The 18,209-nt window shown below is 33.8% G+C and overlaps 1 protein-coding gene across 1 annotated transcript in view; it reads right to left on the minus strand.

The window, feature by feature from the left end:
- LOC123565614 (proprotein convertase subtilisin/kexin type 6-like) overlaps window positions 1-17,408 on the minus strand; it is a 152,617-nt gene extending 135,209 nt beyond the window's left edge. The window contains exons 1-11 of the mRNA XM_053550417.1: window positions 16,953-17,408; window positions 16,133-16,234; window positions 14,797-14,916; window positions 11,377-11,505; window positions 10,548-10,621; window positions 7,297-7,385; window positions 6,285-6,463; window positions 2,714-2,923; window positions 1,845-1,945; window positions 776-879; window positions 537-651 (exon numbers count right to left, since the gene is read on the minus strand). Of these exons, the coding sequence (XP_053406392.1) occupies window positions 537-651; window positions 776-879; window positions 1,845-1,945; window positions 2,714-2,923; window positions 6,285-6,463; window positions 7,297-7,385; window positions 10,548-10,621; window positions 11,377-11,505; window positions 14,797-14,916; window positions 16,133-16,234; window positions 16,953-17,105 (1,376 nt within the window). The 5' untranslated portion in view covers window positions 17,106-17,408. The remainder of the gene's footprint in view (window positions 1-536; window positions 652-775; window positions 880-1,844; window positions 1,946-2,713; window positions 2,924-6,284; window positions 6,464-7,296; window positions 7,386-10,547; window positions 10,622-11,376; window positions 11,506-14,796; window positions 14,917-16,132; window positions 16,235-16,952) is intronic.
- Between the last annotated feature and the right edge of the window lie 801 nt (window positions 17,409-18,209).

Below are 18,209 nucleotides of genomic sequence, written 5' to 3' on the forward strand. Positions count from 1 at the left end.
AGATAGGGGATGGCCGCGCAAGTGTGGCAAACTAATAGTGTTTATGACGATAATGACACTCAAGAGATAACACCACCTTGAAGTAATATTTGTCTTAATAAAGTAATGGAACTTGCCTCTATACGGAAAACCTTTGCCAAAGCAAAGAGCGCCCCCCCCCCCCCCCACCCCCTTGAACATAGCACAAACACCAGAAAGTGTGTCACAAAAGCCTAATTTTGTACATTATTTACAAGTTACAAATTTTCACTGTACGTGTACACATATTTTAAGAAAAACAAATATATAGTTATAAGTTTACATTGTACATATACACGTTTAAAGAGAAGAACAGCGATATGTTTACATTGTATACTTTATTTGTGATAACTTAAAGAAAGAAATTAAGCATTTTATATAATTTCTTGTCTCTCCGAGTTTGGACATTTGAGAATATTTGTTCGTGTGATGTATTTGTCAATATAGCTAACAGAAAAGTAACAATAACCGCTTCAGTTGACTTTTATTGCTAAACTCTTAAGATAATATATACAAACCTATCCACGAGGCTATGTGTACTGTTATGCCATAACTTTGGTACAGTTTTCCAGGTCAAAGCTTTATAAACCATTGCGTCTGCGTTAATAAGTCCAAAACCATAGAATAGGCTCACTGAAAAGTATATAGAGAAACCTTACTAGCTACTTCTTTCAAACGTCTTTATTTACAATGTGCTGCGTATATTAGATAACTCTAATTATACACGTATATATAAGAAAAAATAAATGAAACTGACCGTTTCTGCCACTGCCGTTGGTTACAAACGATCCATCTTTCAGACCGGAGGTTGTTGCTGTTTCAACAATAAGATGTTGAATATCTCTCCATGTCAGTTCTGGACTGAAATATATTTTTGGGTGATTTTCTAAAGATAAACGGGAGTGACGATTGAAATAATGGAATTGGAATAGCAATAACAGTCAGATGGAGCGTGTATGTAAAAGATACTTACAGCGGAAAATGTAATTTCATACAAAGAATTTCTTCCGTTTTAAAAATGTGTTTAGACATATGTTCCATAGATTCTGCAACATTTTTCTTAGTACAACTGGGACGATTCTGATAAGGTAATTTGTAGTATCTCGTAAAAAATCCGGAACATCGCATAAATGTTTGCACGATTATTGCCTGAATATTTATCTACAGACATTCCAAAGTACTGGTTATGTTTCTTAATTTATTTTTCATAAATACAGCGATACCTGCATTATCAGTGCAATGTCAGCAAACTAATGATAATTATTTACTGTTTGATCAACCTAATAAGTAAAAGGGTTTTACGTGAATGTCGGCTATACTTTTAAAAATCCATAGATAACTTGTACATTATTCGCAAGGTCTTCAAAGGTTGGCAGTAGGAACGTTTTGAATACAAATGTTGATTTCAATTCCTAAAAACTAATGTATTTTTCCTGTGTTAAATTATGGCCCATGAAGTGTTCGATTTCCTTTGGAAAGTTCATAAAATTATTTCAAACAAATGTTGCTTTAATGCTAACTAACATACCATAAAATTTGTGAATCAATCCATCGACAAATAAAGTCAAATGTGATATTTAAAATTTGTTGGGGTCCAAATTGGCTGTAATTTACAATTGTATTTAGCTAATAAAACCGTTTTTGGACGATCAGACACACCGAAATTATAAAACATTCTTACCACAATAATAATATGCATGGTAGTGCCCTACATTTAAAGAGAACTGGGGGTGGACAATCGGGTGGATCAAACAGTCAAAGGACACGCTCGTACAAACGAAACATTGCTGTTATTGTCTAATTATGTATGGAATATATTAACATACTTGGCCTGAAGAGTCAGTGCTATAATTCCAGTAACCATTGGACAGGCCGCAGATGTGCCAGCAAAAGTTGTTGTACAGACATTGTTGCTGTCCGTTGTTGTCTAGAAAAAAAATCTTCATAGACTTTATTAGATGCACGTATTTCAGAACGTCGTTTCAGTGCATGTTATACTTTAAAAACCAACTGAAGATCTTACTTTGAACCGCTTTTGAAATGCAACACTTAAACGGCTCTGAAATACCCATAGTTTAGGCAAAGGTTTTGACTTTAAGTTAGCGTTATATATTACTCGTACTTGGCAAACCTTTCATAATGAAAAATTTTCTTTTTGCATAACTCTGTATTTCAGAATTAAACACAATGCAAAAATAAAACAAACAAAATGTTGAAAGAAACGTTATTTAGATATTGGCGGTTAAGACTGCCAATAAAACCAAATTATTGCGTTTTTACTGTCTCTATCTTGACAACACATATAACAAGGAAAACCATGCTTTCATTCAAAATATAGAACATTATAATATTAAATGAAATACTTCGCATGACTTTCAACGTTTGGTATCTAACAAGACGCAAACTAATTTTATAAAGGGGCATAATGGTTCAGGAAAAGAGCCCTAGACATTTTATTTGAAGTTCTAAGGTTTGAATCCAGGTGATAGTGGACTTGAAATCAATCGCTTACGAAGACATAAGTATTGGTCAGGAAGCAGTCTCGACCGTACAAAAGTGATGTATAGTATGTAGACTAGAACAGGAGGTGAGTTAAAAACGGATTTTTATGTTTCATCAACCTTATACTAACACTAAATTCTATAGTAAAGATTTTATCCAAGTAATCTGAATCGATGTCAATATATTGACTTACAATTCCACCCTCCGAACCAACAGAGCCACCGTAGGCGCTTGTCATGATTGCTGTGCACGACTCTGCATAGTCTGCTGGACTTCCATCATACGCCACACTATTTACAGGGATTGTATAAATGTTGCTGTTAAATATATCAGTGTTACAGTCATGCAGTGCACCCCCGTTACCAGAACTGAATGTATAGATTACACCCTTACCTCCACGTCCCTGAAATGATAAGTACTTGAGGTTTTACTAACGGTGAGTCATGTCCCCACCAAAGACCTTCTTTTAAATCTTGTACAATATATCTTGCAAGCGTGATGTTAACACTGTATGCCATATGCATAGCAAAAATGCTTGTTTAAGTCAAATCAAGGGGCAAAACTAAAACAAACACAAGAGGGCCATAATGGCTTTAATGTAACATGATGCGCATCTTACTGCTCATAGTGTATTGTTGGTAAATATTTTATAAAAGCAATTTAATTTTCGGTTGCTGTGCATTTAAATGTGTTAAATTATCGACAATGCCGCATGTGTATTTGAAGTTGATTCTTTAGAAATAAAAAAATCAAACTAATCAAATAACAGTTCTTTTCTTCAATCTTCTACGCAATTATCTCTAAGCTGAAGGGAAGCAACTCCTGTGTGCAGTTTGACTTTTCTTAAAAGGCTTGCCCCGGTCAAAATAAGAAATGTCATATTTGGAAAGCTATTATTTCGTACTGGTAACATATATAACATATATTGATATTGGTTTCCTCCACCCTTTTTACACAGACTTCTATTTCAGCTGGGTTTTTACTTGAAAAATGCGTATAATTCCACTTTAAGTCACTCACCAGACCTTGCTATATGAATGAACGTAGGTCATGGCCCACTGTTTCATGAAAAGTAGCATTAAATGATTCACCTAGTCATTTTAAAGTGTTTTTTTTTCTTTATAGCACTAGGGTTAAGCTGAATCATTTTAACCAGCTAGAGTCAAATGCATGAAAGGTTTCCATAAAGCAAATTTAGTGAAGATCCATCACGAGGTTCATGAGAAGAAGTCGTTTAAGGTAAAACATTAATGCTTAACGATGGACACAGCGCAAGCACAATACCTAACCATAAAACGTATGTTCAGACAGCTAAATATAATCAATCATAAGGCAACTGATGTTATGCGAATGTCTATTTAATGTTTATGATGTATTCCAAGATTCATTGCTAGATACAAACATTTGAAGATTTTTGCGAATACAGTTTCATAAAGCGTTATACTTTACGTTTAGTTTAATTTTCCCCGTGCAATATGTCGGCGATCTCAAATCTACATATTATTTTCACCTTTTAAAAATAGCATAGTTATAACTCTTAGTGACATTTTAAAAATTGCGTAGTCATAAATTTTAGAGACATCAAAGAATGCGTAGTCATAACGCTTAGTGACATTTTAAAAATTGCATAGTAACAACGCTTTATGTCATTTTTAAAAATTGTAAGGTCATAACGATTTATGAAATATTATTCGCTACAATCTTCAAAGGTATTGAAATTGTAAACTTACTAAAAATGATGTTTTCTCTTGGTACTAGTGAAGTGAATGTATCGGCTGACATGAAAAAATATTTTGCAAAATTTTGAGATCCTGCATGTTTTACATACAATTAAAGCTGTTAATATTTTGATCAGCGTGTTAGTGGTACCGTTTTGTTTTTCAGCTTAAACATTACGGCTTGGGTGGTGCAATTATTCCCGCTTATATTGTTTTAGGTATTGTTTAATCATCCTTTGAATGTGATGCATAATTTTGTCTTTTAACAGTTTTTGTGATACGCAGGCTCCATACCCTTGGCCACGCTCTCTAAATTTTAGTTTGTTTAGTTTTAACAATTGTTTTCTCGTTTAGGGTTATTTCATTATATTGAATGGGGACCATACACCGCTTTTCATATAACTATACTCTAATGTATCATTGAAGGTTCCATGTACACCACTGTATGAACAAATCTGCGGATTTCTCAATATTGATTTTGTTTTGGTCATTGTAGCATCTGTTAAGGTTGAGTTCTGCTCAACCCGAGGCTGTAGGGCGTGAACGATAGCATGTTCTTTTGCTACCGTCCATGAGCAGGCTCCGTCAAACTAAACCTGCAACATTTTCACTTTGTCATGATGGGTTAGTGTTCCACATTAATTTTCTATATAACTTGCAATGTATTTTCACCAATTTTACAATTTTACAATTTTATGCTACTGCATTATTTTGCATGAATGCAGCGATGGGTACGGCAATGTATACTGGATATTAAATTCCTGTTATTAAACAGTATAATAATACATATGACTTCAGTTCTATATTCATTTTAGATTGATGGTAAAACAAATGTTAATTCACAAATGTTTCTGGCTGCATGTTCCTTCAACTAACATTAGGATAAGAGTCCCGTGTGTGGGTGCTTTAAATCTGGCACGCTAAAGAATAAGAGAAGCTTCTGGAATTGGAACGTCCTCTGAATCTTTCAATATCACTAACATTACGAACAGTCTTTTGGAAAAGTAGCCCTAGGGTGTTACCGACTATCAATAAGCTTACATACAAATATACAAAACGATGAGATCGTCAGCAGTAATGGAAGAAAGAACACCTAAGAATATAATTAATAAGCCATAAATATTACTGGTACTTTGGCAAAGTTAACATAGTTAAGATTCTCTCATATTTGCAGCTCGGTTCATGCTTGCAGAGTTTATTTCTATCTAATATTTTAATACTGTATGGTAAAATGATAGTTTTGATTATTTTCATTAACATCGTTATTGTTTGTGGCTAGGTTTGAAATAGAGTTTTGTGTGAAACAGAGTTGATTCTAATGATCTGGTCACGGGGTTGTGGTAGATATCATATGTGTTGTTTGACTGTTTGTTTGTTTTGGGTTTAACGCCGTTTTTCAACAGTATTTCAGTTATGTTACGGCGGGCAGTTAACCTAACCAGTGTTCCTGGATTCTGTACCAGTACAAACCTATTCTCCGCAAGTAACTGCTAACTTCCCCACATGAATCAGAGATGGAGGAATAATAATTTCAGACACAATGTCGTTTATCAAATAGTCACGGAGAACACATGCCCCGCCCGAGGATCGAACTCGCGACCCCGCGATCCGTAGACCGACGCTCTACCTACTGAGCTAAGCGGGCGGGTATCATATGTGTTGAGTTCTCCTACTAATCGTAAGTCGAGTGGTTCTTGGAAATAATTTCAGAAACATTTGGTTCAAAACATAGTCGATAAGACATCATCTCATCTGAAGGGATTTTCATCAAACGACTGGTCAAGTACAGATTTTCGAGCATATCAGAGGTTAAATCATTAGATGAATGCTTCTTATCAAAATTTAGTTTTATATAAATCATTTGCAAATCATAAGGTCAAGACGCATTTACACAAAGTAGACTGAGAATAATTACATGCTTTATTATGTAGTCTAAGACTAAGACACAGTCACACAGTCGTCTTGGAGAAAGGACACTTTTTGTTGCTCAGGAAATAGAAGCTTAGGTACATCTCTTGGTCATATTTAAAATATCGTAACACTTACGTTGTACACACCATTCCGGAAAGCATCTGTTATGACTGTTTGGGTTCCAGGGAAGCCAGATAATGTGTCACTTTGTCCCCAACTATTGCTGTAAACATCAATGTCGTCTAGACGATGGGTGAAAGCAAGAGCATCATCCGAATAGGTTGCTGATTCATTTTTACCGAATATTCTCAAATCTGAACAAGTATAATAATGCAGTACTGAATACCTGGATAGCAAATATTATTCTATATCTATATCTATTTTATCTATCCAATCGTGAACGTTCGTTTGCAACACGTGACCGCAAAATATATTACCTTATTGGGCGCACGTGCGTACAAGAAATCTGTATTTTTTCCGTATTTGGACGGTTCGAAATGTTCCATGTTAAACATACAATAAAGCCCGAAACGCGTGAAAGTGTTCCAATGTAAATAGGGTGGAGTAGGCGCTCTATGTACAGAGTAAGATTATGCGTCTTGAAATGAGGAAGGCAGAAATAAATCATTTTTAATTTAAACTAAAATAAAATAGATATAGAATAAAAATGTCTTTTAACATTGAACTGTACAATACAAGATATATTTGGACTCGTACCTAGCTGGGAAAACCATTTTCTCTCAGCTGCGTACTCGTCCAAATATATATCCGTATTGTACAGAACAATGTTAAATAATGTCATATCATACACACCTTTAACAAAAGACAGGACATACAGTGAAGCTATTAAAGAAGAGACAAGCAGCTCTTTATAGATACAAGATGATAGGAGAACGCCGCCGATAGTCAAAGATATCCTGACGATGTGTAGTAATAGAGCCAAAATATAGTATTGGTAGTCACTCCTTATATTTTTACGAAGTTTTCAAATTTATTTCTTTTTCTGACACAAGAAACATGAAGCAAAAAATAAGAACAAGATCAATGATAATATAATTAAAGGACATCATTGTTTTAGCTAAACTAAAATCGTTCACTAAATCTAACTTTTACAAAAACAGAACTAAATTATGTATATATATTATACTTGTGAATTTTGCCTCGTATGCAATGCCTATAATACAGTGGTTATTGCTTTTCTCTGCAACAGCAGTTCCAACACATTGTGTGCCATGGCTGAAAAGTAAAATGAAGTCTTAAACAAGCATATTTTCTATGTATAACGTATTACAATTTCGCGGTCATTGATCATAATTGGTTTGTTCAATGTAGAGTGACGCATTTTGAAATTATTTTAAATGATCCCCGCTTCATTTTAAATGCCTTCGATTAAACTTGGTGTCATATATCAATTTCCGGAGACTGATTATTATGTGTTTGCAACATGCAGAGCGATGTATTGATTATTCTATATGATGATCATTTTTCATTTAGCCTGCTTATAAAACTCAACTTTGTATATCAATTATCCGGGCATATTTTATTCGAGGTTTCAAATTTATTGGCATATCGACAATATATATTGCTTTTGGCCATTTACATCCATAATAAATTTTGGCAAAGACGCACTGTAATATAGACAAAACAATAGACTATAAAACAGACACACACAAAAAAAATACATGATTACACAATACACATAACACAAGTGCACGATATTAAGAAACAAATATACTTTCAATGTAGTTTTTCCTCAAAGACGTAGATTGTTTCAAAAATTTTGCTATTTTTAGCATTTTCCTTTTACTTCTCTCTGACAATTAAATTTCTGTATACTAGGCCTTGAAATGGCACCAAACTATTTTTTTTCTTAAATGATCTTATCGTTTATAGCACAACATAAAAATGATATTCAGTTTTAATAACATTTTGGTCACACAATTTACATAATCTTTTTTTCTCTGTCAGTTCCATTAAATCTTTCACGTTCTATTTCCAAATGATGAGAGCTTAATCTAAAACAAGTGTAATATTTTCTCAGATTATCATTGACAATAGTATTAAGATATTGCTCATATTCAAATGCCTTTTTAAATCAACAGTAATAGTATAATTTAGGCTTATAACTGAAGATCCTCTGTCGCAAGGCCACAGAACCGACTATTGTTTCCTTTGTGTTTGTATATCAATTTTGGAATGGGGCCGGGTCTGTACAAATGTGGAAACTGCGTCCAAGTTATGATTTCTTTTTACATTAGAATTTATTTAAATCAGTATTTACTGTGTTTAGCTCGAAGCTAGTTTTATGGCACCGACTTATTTACCAAAATATTGCATTTTCAGACCCTCATATTCATGTATAGCTCTAGTTTATTGTTCATTATTTTATCTTTAACACTTGGAAGTGGAGTCTTTTGCCTTTGTTAAGTGGAGTCGAAATAACTCTTCATAAATCCTTTACATTAAGTCTTCTGAGTCAATACGGTAAAAACCACCTCAATTTCATTTTCATGACATCAGATGACCTAGTTTAGGCCTATAAAACTATTGTAATATTATAAGTCCTAATTGCAACAAACGACCTAACAGAGATACCATCGCGTTGATCTGAATGTTTTTCCTCATCAGACTTGAGCAACTGTGAAACTCTGCATTGTTAAGGTTGTTCTGCGAGAACAACCTTAAAACAGAAACATTTTAAAGTTGTGATTTTCCCTGAAAAAATGCGTGAGGTCCGAATTTTTCAAATCAGTCAAGCAAAAAATCAAGCATGCGGCCTTTTCCCTTTTTTTGCTCAATTTTCTATTATAAGTATATTGTGAAGTTTTGAAAAAATAAGGTTTAATCAAATTCTACTTTGTAGAAAAACATCGATCCGAACGTGAAAAATTGAGCAAATAAAAGGGAAAAGGACGTATGCTTGATTTTTTGCTTGACTGATTTGAAAAATTCGGACCTCACGCATTTTTTCAGGGAAAATCGCAACTTTAATATGTTTCTGCAATATAGATTTTACTGAAACTTCTTACAATCAAACCGAGCCTGAAACATTTTCGTTTTTGTTGTGTTGCGCGACCTGTGGAGTTTCCACTTTTTCTATTTTCTTACAGTCGTAAATAAACATATGATTTATATCGACGTGAAAAACATGTACATTTACCTATTTTTGAGATATTTGACTATATTTAAAGTGAACCGCACATTTCGAGCTAATTTTTAGACATTATTTTGAATTATTTAACGTGTCAGATGTTCAAATATGATATTTTAACTTTAGAAAGATAGAAACAGTGCCACTGAAATAAATTTACTCACAGGTTGCCATTAATTCATAAAATGATTTTCATTTCCGTACGCAGAATCCAAGCTTTATTCTACGTTTTACGGATAAATGACGTTACGCCTTCACTTCTGGTCCCAATTTCACGAAATAAAACTTAAAGGGTAAGGAAGACTGATAATAAGTTAATTCTATATGAAAGGCATCCTCAAGCCTTTCATAACGCTGAAGGTATTTTTTAAAATCGGACTACTATTGAAAAAGATATGGCAGTTTGAAATTTAAGAAAATGACTGATCATGGAGGCAGCCATTTTAGTGTGTTTATGACGTCATTTACACACTGCTGAATACTTATTTTAGCAAATAACCTTTTAAATAGATTAATTTTATATGTTTCTTGAGTGTAAGGTGTAAAACATGATAATTTCTTCCATTATAGCTGGAAAAAGTAGAAAAATTATTTTACATAAATAAGTAAATACTGTTCAAATGTATATCTAAAAATTTAATAAATCCGCCATTTTGTTTTTTCTTGCCATGGAAACAAAATGGCTGCCAATTTGACCAAATATTTAAATGCTCATAACTTTGCTCATAACTTTCTCATTTTTATTCCGATTTTGAAAATTCTTTCACTTATTTAAATGATTTAAGAAATCCCAGCTGATGATATTAACATAAGAACAACGTTGCCTTTCCCTTTAAGTAATTACTTAGTTAAGTCTGTTATTTTAAAATCATGCTATTGCTTCCGTTATTGTCGTGTAATTTTGATTTTTTCTATAACATGGTATCTATAGCTAAATTATACTATGGTTAGTAGTATTTGTCTGCAGTACTTATTTCAATCGCGCAAATATGATATTTCTACCTAAGCACGATATAACGAAATTAAGTATTTGCTTAAGTATATTTCTCATTTCTATACTTCGTTTTTTTTTTTGTAAATTTCAGAATTATTATATTTTGATCTATGAAATCGTTCTGATTGAGATGGAAAAGTCAACATTGAAGACGCTTAAAGGACAGAAAGGAATCCTCTTAAGCAGGTACGAGGTGTGTGAGTGTTATTGCATTTTTCTCTACCTGTCATGAACATGCTACAAGGACAGTTACCTTGATTCATCAGCTGTGTAGTTCATCAATGGATCATCATCATCGTCCAAATAATCGTAAGCAAGTTCTGGGACCTAACAGAAAAAAGAATACACAATTGTTGCATACGGTTACTCGTTTCCAAATGTTTGCAAAAATGTAAAATTATTTCCGTCTTTTTTTTTTAACGCATTTTGTCAAAAAATTGTTTGATCTTACGGACCTTAAATTTTTAGGTATATACATGCAATTAAATCTGTTGACCCCACCATCCTCCCCCAACATATTCTAGTGACTGACCATCTCTTAGGACATCCCTAGTTAAAAGTGTTCATCACAATTGTTAAATGCATCTTTCTGCGAACTAGTCAAACATATAAATGTCTATATACTAGTACTGCTTATGAATTGTTTGCTAAAGTAATATAACAAGTCAATATTTGAGCCGCGCCATGAGAAAACCAACATAGAGGCTTTGCGACCAGCATGGATCCTGACCAGCCTGCGCATCCGCGCAGTCTGGTCAGGATCCATGCTGTCCGCTTTCATAACCAATTGCTATTAGAGAAACTGTTAGCGAACAGCATGTATCCTGACCAGACTGCGCGGATGCTATTCAATGAGTTATGTGTGTCTATTATCTTTTCCCTCTTAGGACATCAGTAAAAACTATATTGTGATGTCATCATGACAAAACAGTTTGTGGATATCTTTGGTTTGAAAGTATTCATTGACAATTATAATTCGTGTTTTGTACGCTGTTTTTGTCTTACATTTACAACAGAGGTGTATTAGTATTAGTTTTTGAAAAGCATAGCATAATAGATATACAATATAAGGAAAGACGTACATAGTTACGTTGTAAATCCTTTTGTGACAGATCAATTCCATGGTCAATGAAGCCCAAAGTGACGCCTTTACCCGTGTAACCTCTACACCAAGCATTGTACACTCCCATGTTTGGTTTCCTATCCGGATGCTGGAAAAATGTGATTATGAAATAACATCATTCTGCAGGGCGGTGATTATAAAGAAAAGATGTATAAACAATGTACGCAATTTTACCAAAAGCACTGATAGATCAAAACTTGTACCCTGTTTTTTTTTGCTTCGAGTAAGCTTAGAATCGGACAGAGAAGGGATTTCATGTAGAAGTAATATCTAGTTATTAGTTAACGGAATATGTCCAAATACATTTATACAGTATTCTTAATGTATTGCACTAAGGTTTAATAAAAAAAGAAAACATACGAAGTTCATATTGCCTTATACTATGTCCAAATTGATAAAGAGATATGACATCTGGGGAATTTCAATATGATTTCCCGTTATCCATGCCTAATGTAAGGCCTTCAAAATGTCATAACAGAGTCAGCAACAGGTCATAGGTCAAATAAGTGCTTTTTAAATCGCTAACAATTAGATATTTGCCGTTATTGCTACGTTTTTAATACGAACTTACAAATTTGGGGATAGTTATGTGTTTTGAGGAGTAAAACAAGTCACATCGTGAAGATTAATTTCATTTGAGACAAAAGTTAATCCAACAGAAAATACGCACTAACATTTTGCAATATGGCACAAACCTTCGAAAACTGTCGAAATGGACTGTTTCGTCATCTGACAATTTCAGGATTAAAAGTCAACTAAGCGCATTTTATCAATAGTTGATACTTCAATAAAATCTACGAAGAGTTTCTTAAAGGCATATAACGCAACACAACAAAGTAATAAGAGTTGTTGATTAAATCTGTCTTTGAGAGGTAATGAAACGAGTAACAACTCTCAACATTATTTATTTACTAACAGTATAAAATGTTTCTACCAATTCAGAATATCATAAGGTACCACACATGACACACAGCATGAAACATCTTTAATAACACTTACCCGGATAAATTTCTATGATAACCTTGTCCATCTTTCAGTTTGAACATTACCGTTAACTGTTTAAAGGGGTGTTTACCAAAAAGATATTGACTGAATGAATGGCGAACAGTGCAGACCATGATCAGACTGCACGGATGTGCAGGCTGATTCTGGTCTTCACTGTCCGCAAAGGCAGAATCAGTCGTGTCCAGCATGATAAGGGTTAATTAAGAAAGTCCCAATGTACCGAACACAGATACTCGCGCGACTGCAACAATGATACCGAATATCACAGTATTGCACACCAAAGCTGCCTTCTGTTTATACATTTTAAACGTGATGTAGTCATGTCAGTTGGTGATGTGCGTTTCACATTTCGATATGTGCATTTACTATGTCGTGCAGTAGATATGTCAGTTCGTGATGTGCATTTACATTTCGTGCAGTAGATAAGTCTGTTGTTGGTGTGCATTTTACATTCAGTGCAGTAGATAATTAAGTTGGTAACGTGCATTTCACAATTGGTGATGTGCATTTTACATTTCGTGCAGTAGATAAGTCAATTGGTGACGTGCATTTCACAATTGGTGATGCGCATTTTACATTTCGTGCAGTAGGTAAGTCAGCTGGTGCTGTGCATTTTACATTTCGTGCAGTAGATAAGTCAGTTGGTGATGTGCATTTCACAATTAGTGATGTGCATTATACATTTCGTGCAGTAGATTAGTCAGTTGGGGATGTGCATTTCACAATTGGTGATGTGCATTTTACATTTCGTGCAGTAGATAAGTCAGTTGGTGATGTGCAATTCACAATTGGTAGTGTGCATTTTACTTTTCGCGCAAGTTGGTGATGTGCATTTCATATTTCGTGAGGTGCATTTTACATTTCGTACAGTAGATAAGTCAGTTGATGATGTGCAATTCACAATTGTTGATGTGCATTAACATATTGTCCAGTAGATAAATCAGTTGGTGATGTGCATTTCATATTTCGTGATGTGCATTTCACATTTCGTGCAGTATATAAGTCGGATGGTTATTTGCATTTCACATTTCATGAAACTTGGTCTGAATGTTTGTCTCAATAAAATCACGAACAAGTTCGAAACTGTGTCACATGGGTTCAAAAACTAGGTCACGGGGCCAAACCTGAGAATAAAATATTGTGGACACTCTGGAGACTACGTGTTTGATCGGATATTCTTGAAACTTGGTCAGAATGTTTGCCTTTATAAAATCTTGTTGTTGAGAAAGTGGATCACGTGGAGTCAACAACTAGGTCAATAGGCCAAATCGTAGAAAAACTTTCTGAACTTCTCTAACGGTCACATTTTTTATCGGAACTTCATGAAACTTGGTTAGAATAATTGTCTCAATGAATTCTTGAACAAGTTTGGAAGTCGGTCATATGGGTCAAAAACTAGGCCAAATTTTGTAAAAAAAAAAAAAAAAAACAACACATTTTTGATCAGATTTTCATGCAACTAAGTCAGAAGATTTGTCTTCATGAAATCCTTTTACAAGTTTGAAAGTGGTTCAAGTGGGTTTAAAAAAACTACGTCACTGGGTCAGATCTTAGAAAAATATTGTAAACGTTCTAGATGCCTCATTTTATCGGTTCTTCATGTAAGAATGTTTGTATCCATCAATTCTTTGTTTAGCAGGTTTCTCAGGTGTGCGATATATGACCATTATAGTCCTCTTGTTATAATAATCTATGTTAGTAATCACTTACTAATCTAATCTACATAGCAAATGCACATATGAAATGTGAAATGCACATCACGAACTGGTTAATTTACTGCACGAAATGTGAAATGCAAATCACGAACTGGTTAATTTACTGCACGAAATGTGAAATGCAAATCACGAGCTGACATTTCTACTTCGCGAAATGTATAATGCACATCACGAACTGGCGTAACTACTGCACGACATTGTAAATGTACATCACGATATGTGAAATACACATCACAGACTGACTAGTGTACTGCATAAAATATGAAATGCACATCTCGAACTGACTTATCTACTGCACAACATAGCAAATGCACATAACGAAATGTGAGCTAATCTACTGCACGAAATGTATAATGCATATCACGAACTGGCGTAACTACTTCACGACATCGTAAATGCACATCACCAACTGACTTATCTACTGCACGAAATGTAAAATGTGCATCACCAACAGACTAATCTACTGCACGAAATGTAAAATGCAAATCACGAACTGATGTATCTACTGCACGACATAGTAAATGCACATCACGAAATGTGAAACGCACACTACATCACCGTTTAAGATGTATAAGCAGAAGGCAGCTTTAGTGTTCCATTTCACCGGCTGCAACATAAAGGTATCCGCACAACTACAAGTATGACACAGAAAAACTCACCAGATGCCACATGTTTGGCCAATACGTGTCGGTAACAGAAAACTGCGTAGATGTCTTTGATACAGACTCAACAGCATGAGCAGTCATTTCCAAATAACTTTCCTGTTTGATCGATTTTATCTAAAAGAAACATAAAATCAATCAATCAATCAATCAATTAGTCAATAATTTAGAAGAACAATTATTACAAAAGTATTAGATATAATTGATAAGATTATATCCTTTCTTTTCTAGCCCGATTACATGTATGAAGGAAGCTTGCAGCTTAGTTTGTTTACCTTTGTTTGTATTATTTGTAAATGATCGATGACATATTTACGTTTGCCAATACGCAAATAAGTAGAGGATATTTGTTTGTTTTAGTGTTTTTAGTGTAAGATGAAAACACATCTCACCCAGTAAAACAAGATGAGTGAACATGTAAAATGATTTACCTTATCTAAACGTTATTGTTTTAGTAAAAACCTGCCTGACTGATGTACAGGTCATTCATTTTGAGACGAATACGTATATTTTATTTGTCGAAATTACTGTGAAAACAGAATAATACTAATGCAAATTGTAAACTCTCATACACTACTACCTGACAGGTACCTTCTACCTACCTACCTGAGGCAAGATATGTTGTTCTTTGCAGATACAACAATTATTCCAAATATTCTTTTATTTTTGAATAACAAAATTGTCTCAAAATACAAGCATGTAAAATATGTGCTGGTAATTTGAATGACTGAATCAATTTCTTATCTTTTTGTGATGATTTTTCTACATTTGAAATAATATGGTACTATCTCTAGCTCTGTACAGAAAGCCGCCTCCAAGAAAGTTTGACAAATAATTAAATATAATGAAATATTATGATAAGAAATGAAGGTGTGTCTTTATTTTGTTGGGATTAGAGTCACGTCGACACTATCTAAGTCATATGATGACATTCCAAGCTTTTGACGGTGGACTAAGACCCCATGTGACCCTCCGGGGCATGGGCGGGTATCTGGGTAGAATCATCGACCTTCCATAAGCCATCTGGATAGCTTCCTCACATGAAGAATTCTACATCCTAAGTAAAGTGTTCGAACCGACAGTGGTGAGGGGTAGGTGGTTAGATGTCAGCGGTCTTAACCTCTTGGTCATATATTCATACGCATTATGTCAACAAATTGGCAGTTTTAATTGCTCTTAAATTTATATTCTTTCATTTATTTCGGTCTTCATTTATATGTGAATTAACCCAACAGCAGAGAAAAATTCTGCACGTGATTTTTGCCTTCAACATGAGTATTTGATAATTTATATTGAATGATATTTTAGTAAAAACCTGAATAAGTAAATTTACCTGTGGATATTCCTTCCTCATTGCATCCGATTTCCAGTTAGACCTGATAGTCGTTTTATCTTTCACATCGGCTCTTTTTATGACATAATAACCTTGTAATACCTTTTTCAAATATAAAGAAAAGATGATACCATGACTTACGATTGTTGTAAAGATCTCGAAATATTCAACATATATTTTGTACAACAAAAGTTATAATAGTTCTTTCGGTCGAATGGTTAAAAATAAAACCATTTTGTCGTTTTCTTTTAATTCTTAATACATTATTGAATAGTTTTGTCAAAAATTACCTAAACGCATTTTAGACACGCAGACAAAGTTACCACATATAATAATAATGTTCTCTTTCAGTATTAGCGTTTACAATCTATGTTATTAATAATGCTGTAGTTTAAACAATGATATGTGGAGGGTTAATCAATTATATTTTACCATACCATACCAATCCCCCTGCAAAAGAACAAAATGGCGAGGTTCGAGAAAGCTTTTTTTTTTCTCACAGGCCCTAAAAACTACAAAAACGTAGATTTTTCAAAGTAAACTCTGCTAAATTACATATATAAAGAAGCAATGTAACAAGTTACTTTAGAAGACATGTATATAAATATGTACATGTTATTATACATATGATATTAATTAGCGCAAATGTTCGCAAATGTTTCTTCCATGCCAAGACGACCTGTCGCGTGCAAATATATGTATATAATGTGCAATTAGATCACACGACGGGTGAACGACAACTTAGCGCTAGTTTTGGCAACATCCGCCAATCGGATAGGAATTGATAACTTTAATTTACTGTATTAAATGAAATAATTACCTGTTTATGAAAAGTGAATCCGTACGTTTCAGCGATGCTTTTAGCCTCATCAGCCGTTACATCAGCTTTCATTAAAAACTTGTTGCTATATAATGCAGAGTTTGAAAACGGTAAGTAAAATAAATAAGTGAAAAATAAATGATAATATGTCATTTTTAATCTTTACCTAAAACGAATAAAAGTGACTATTTAACGGCTTTACTTCTTAAATTTCCGGGTCTATTGTTTTTAGCTATTTGTCATATACATATTTTCCTTATACAATCATTTCGAAACTTTCGAAAAGTGATATATCTGTTTTACAATACTTCCGTGTCACATTGCTAGTCCGCAACTGGTTGAACCAATTTCGGTATACCTCAAAAAATTATTTCGAAACTTTGGTAATGTTGTGCAATATGTTCATTACTTCCGTTTCATTTGTCTATAGACCTCAACTGGTTCAAAGCCACATTATGTCTGCACATCGTTTTTTAATTCTTGTCCGGCCTATAAATCTGCCGTCCATCAAGGAATTTGACATCATGATCTACTGACAATATATTTCGATGAATGTGGTGCAAAAAAATAGTCTAATGTTTTTATTGCAAAATGCATCTACAGTTGGTCTGTTTGTATGCCTCTTGTCATATGTCAGCTTAATTCCACTCTGTTTTATCTTTTCCAGAACGTCAGATTACAAATGGAATGTCTGATCATTCCTTACAGTTCTCCATGCAGAAATGTAAAACATCATTATATTTAAAGCGGAAATAGTTTCCATAAATGTATAAGAAGCCAATTTTGATGGAGCGGAAATTGATCATCTTTCAATGAAAAGTTCACATATTAACATATTAACATTACATATAATTTAATAAAAAATATAAAATAAGCCCAGTAAAATGTGTGTGTGGTATTCCACTTACAGACTGGAATATTCATGGAGGTCAGGGTTATTGCCTTTTTCGGTTTTAATCTAAACATAACTAAAAACTCCTTCACGTGTATCTATCTCTTACTTTCAAAAATGATTAGATTGGATAATATAAGCAAATATACGTTTATGCTTTGTCACGTGTAGACATAAACAAACCAAATAACTTTTATTCTTAAATCATATAACTGACATACTTAAAATGGCTTCAGCATACACTAGAAACCCTTCCTAAATGTCTGGAAGTTACATTTTCTTAAAGAACACTGTCAGAGCTGGACAAAAAGATTAAAAGAAAAGTGTGGTGTGGATCACGTTTGGTGCAAGAACAATAGTTTCCA

Source organism: Mercenaria mercenaria, chromosome 1 (genome assembly GCF_021730395.1).
Source record: "Mercenaria mercenaria strain notata chromosome 1, MADL_Memer_1, whole genome shotgun sequence".
Lineage (NCBI taxonomy): Eukaryota > Metazoa > Mollusca > Bivalvia > Venerida > Veneridae > Mercenaria > Mercenaria mercenaria.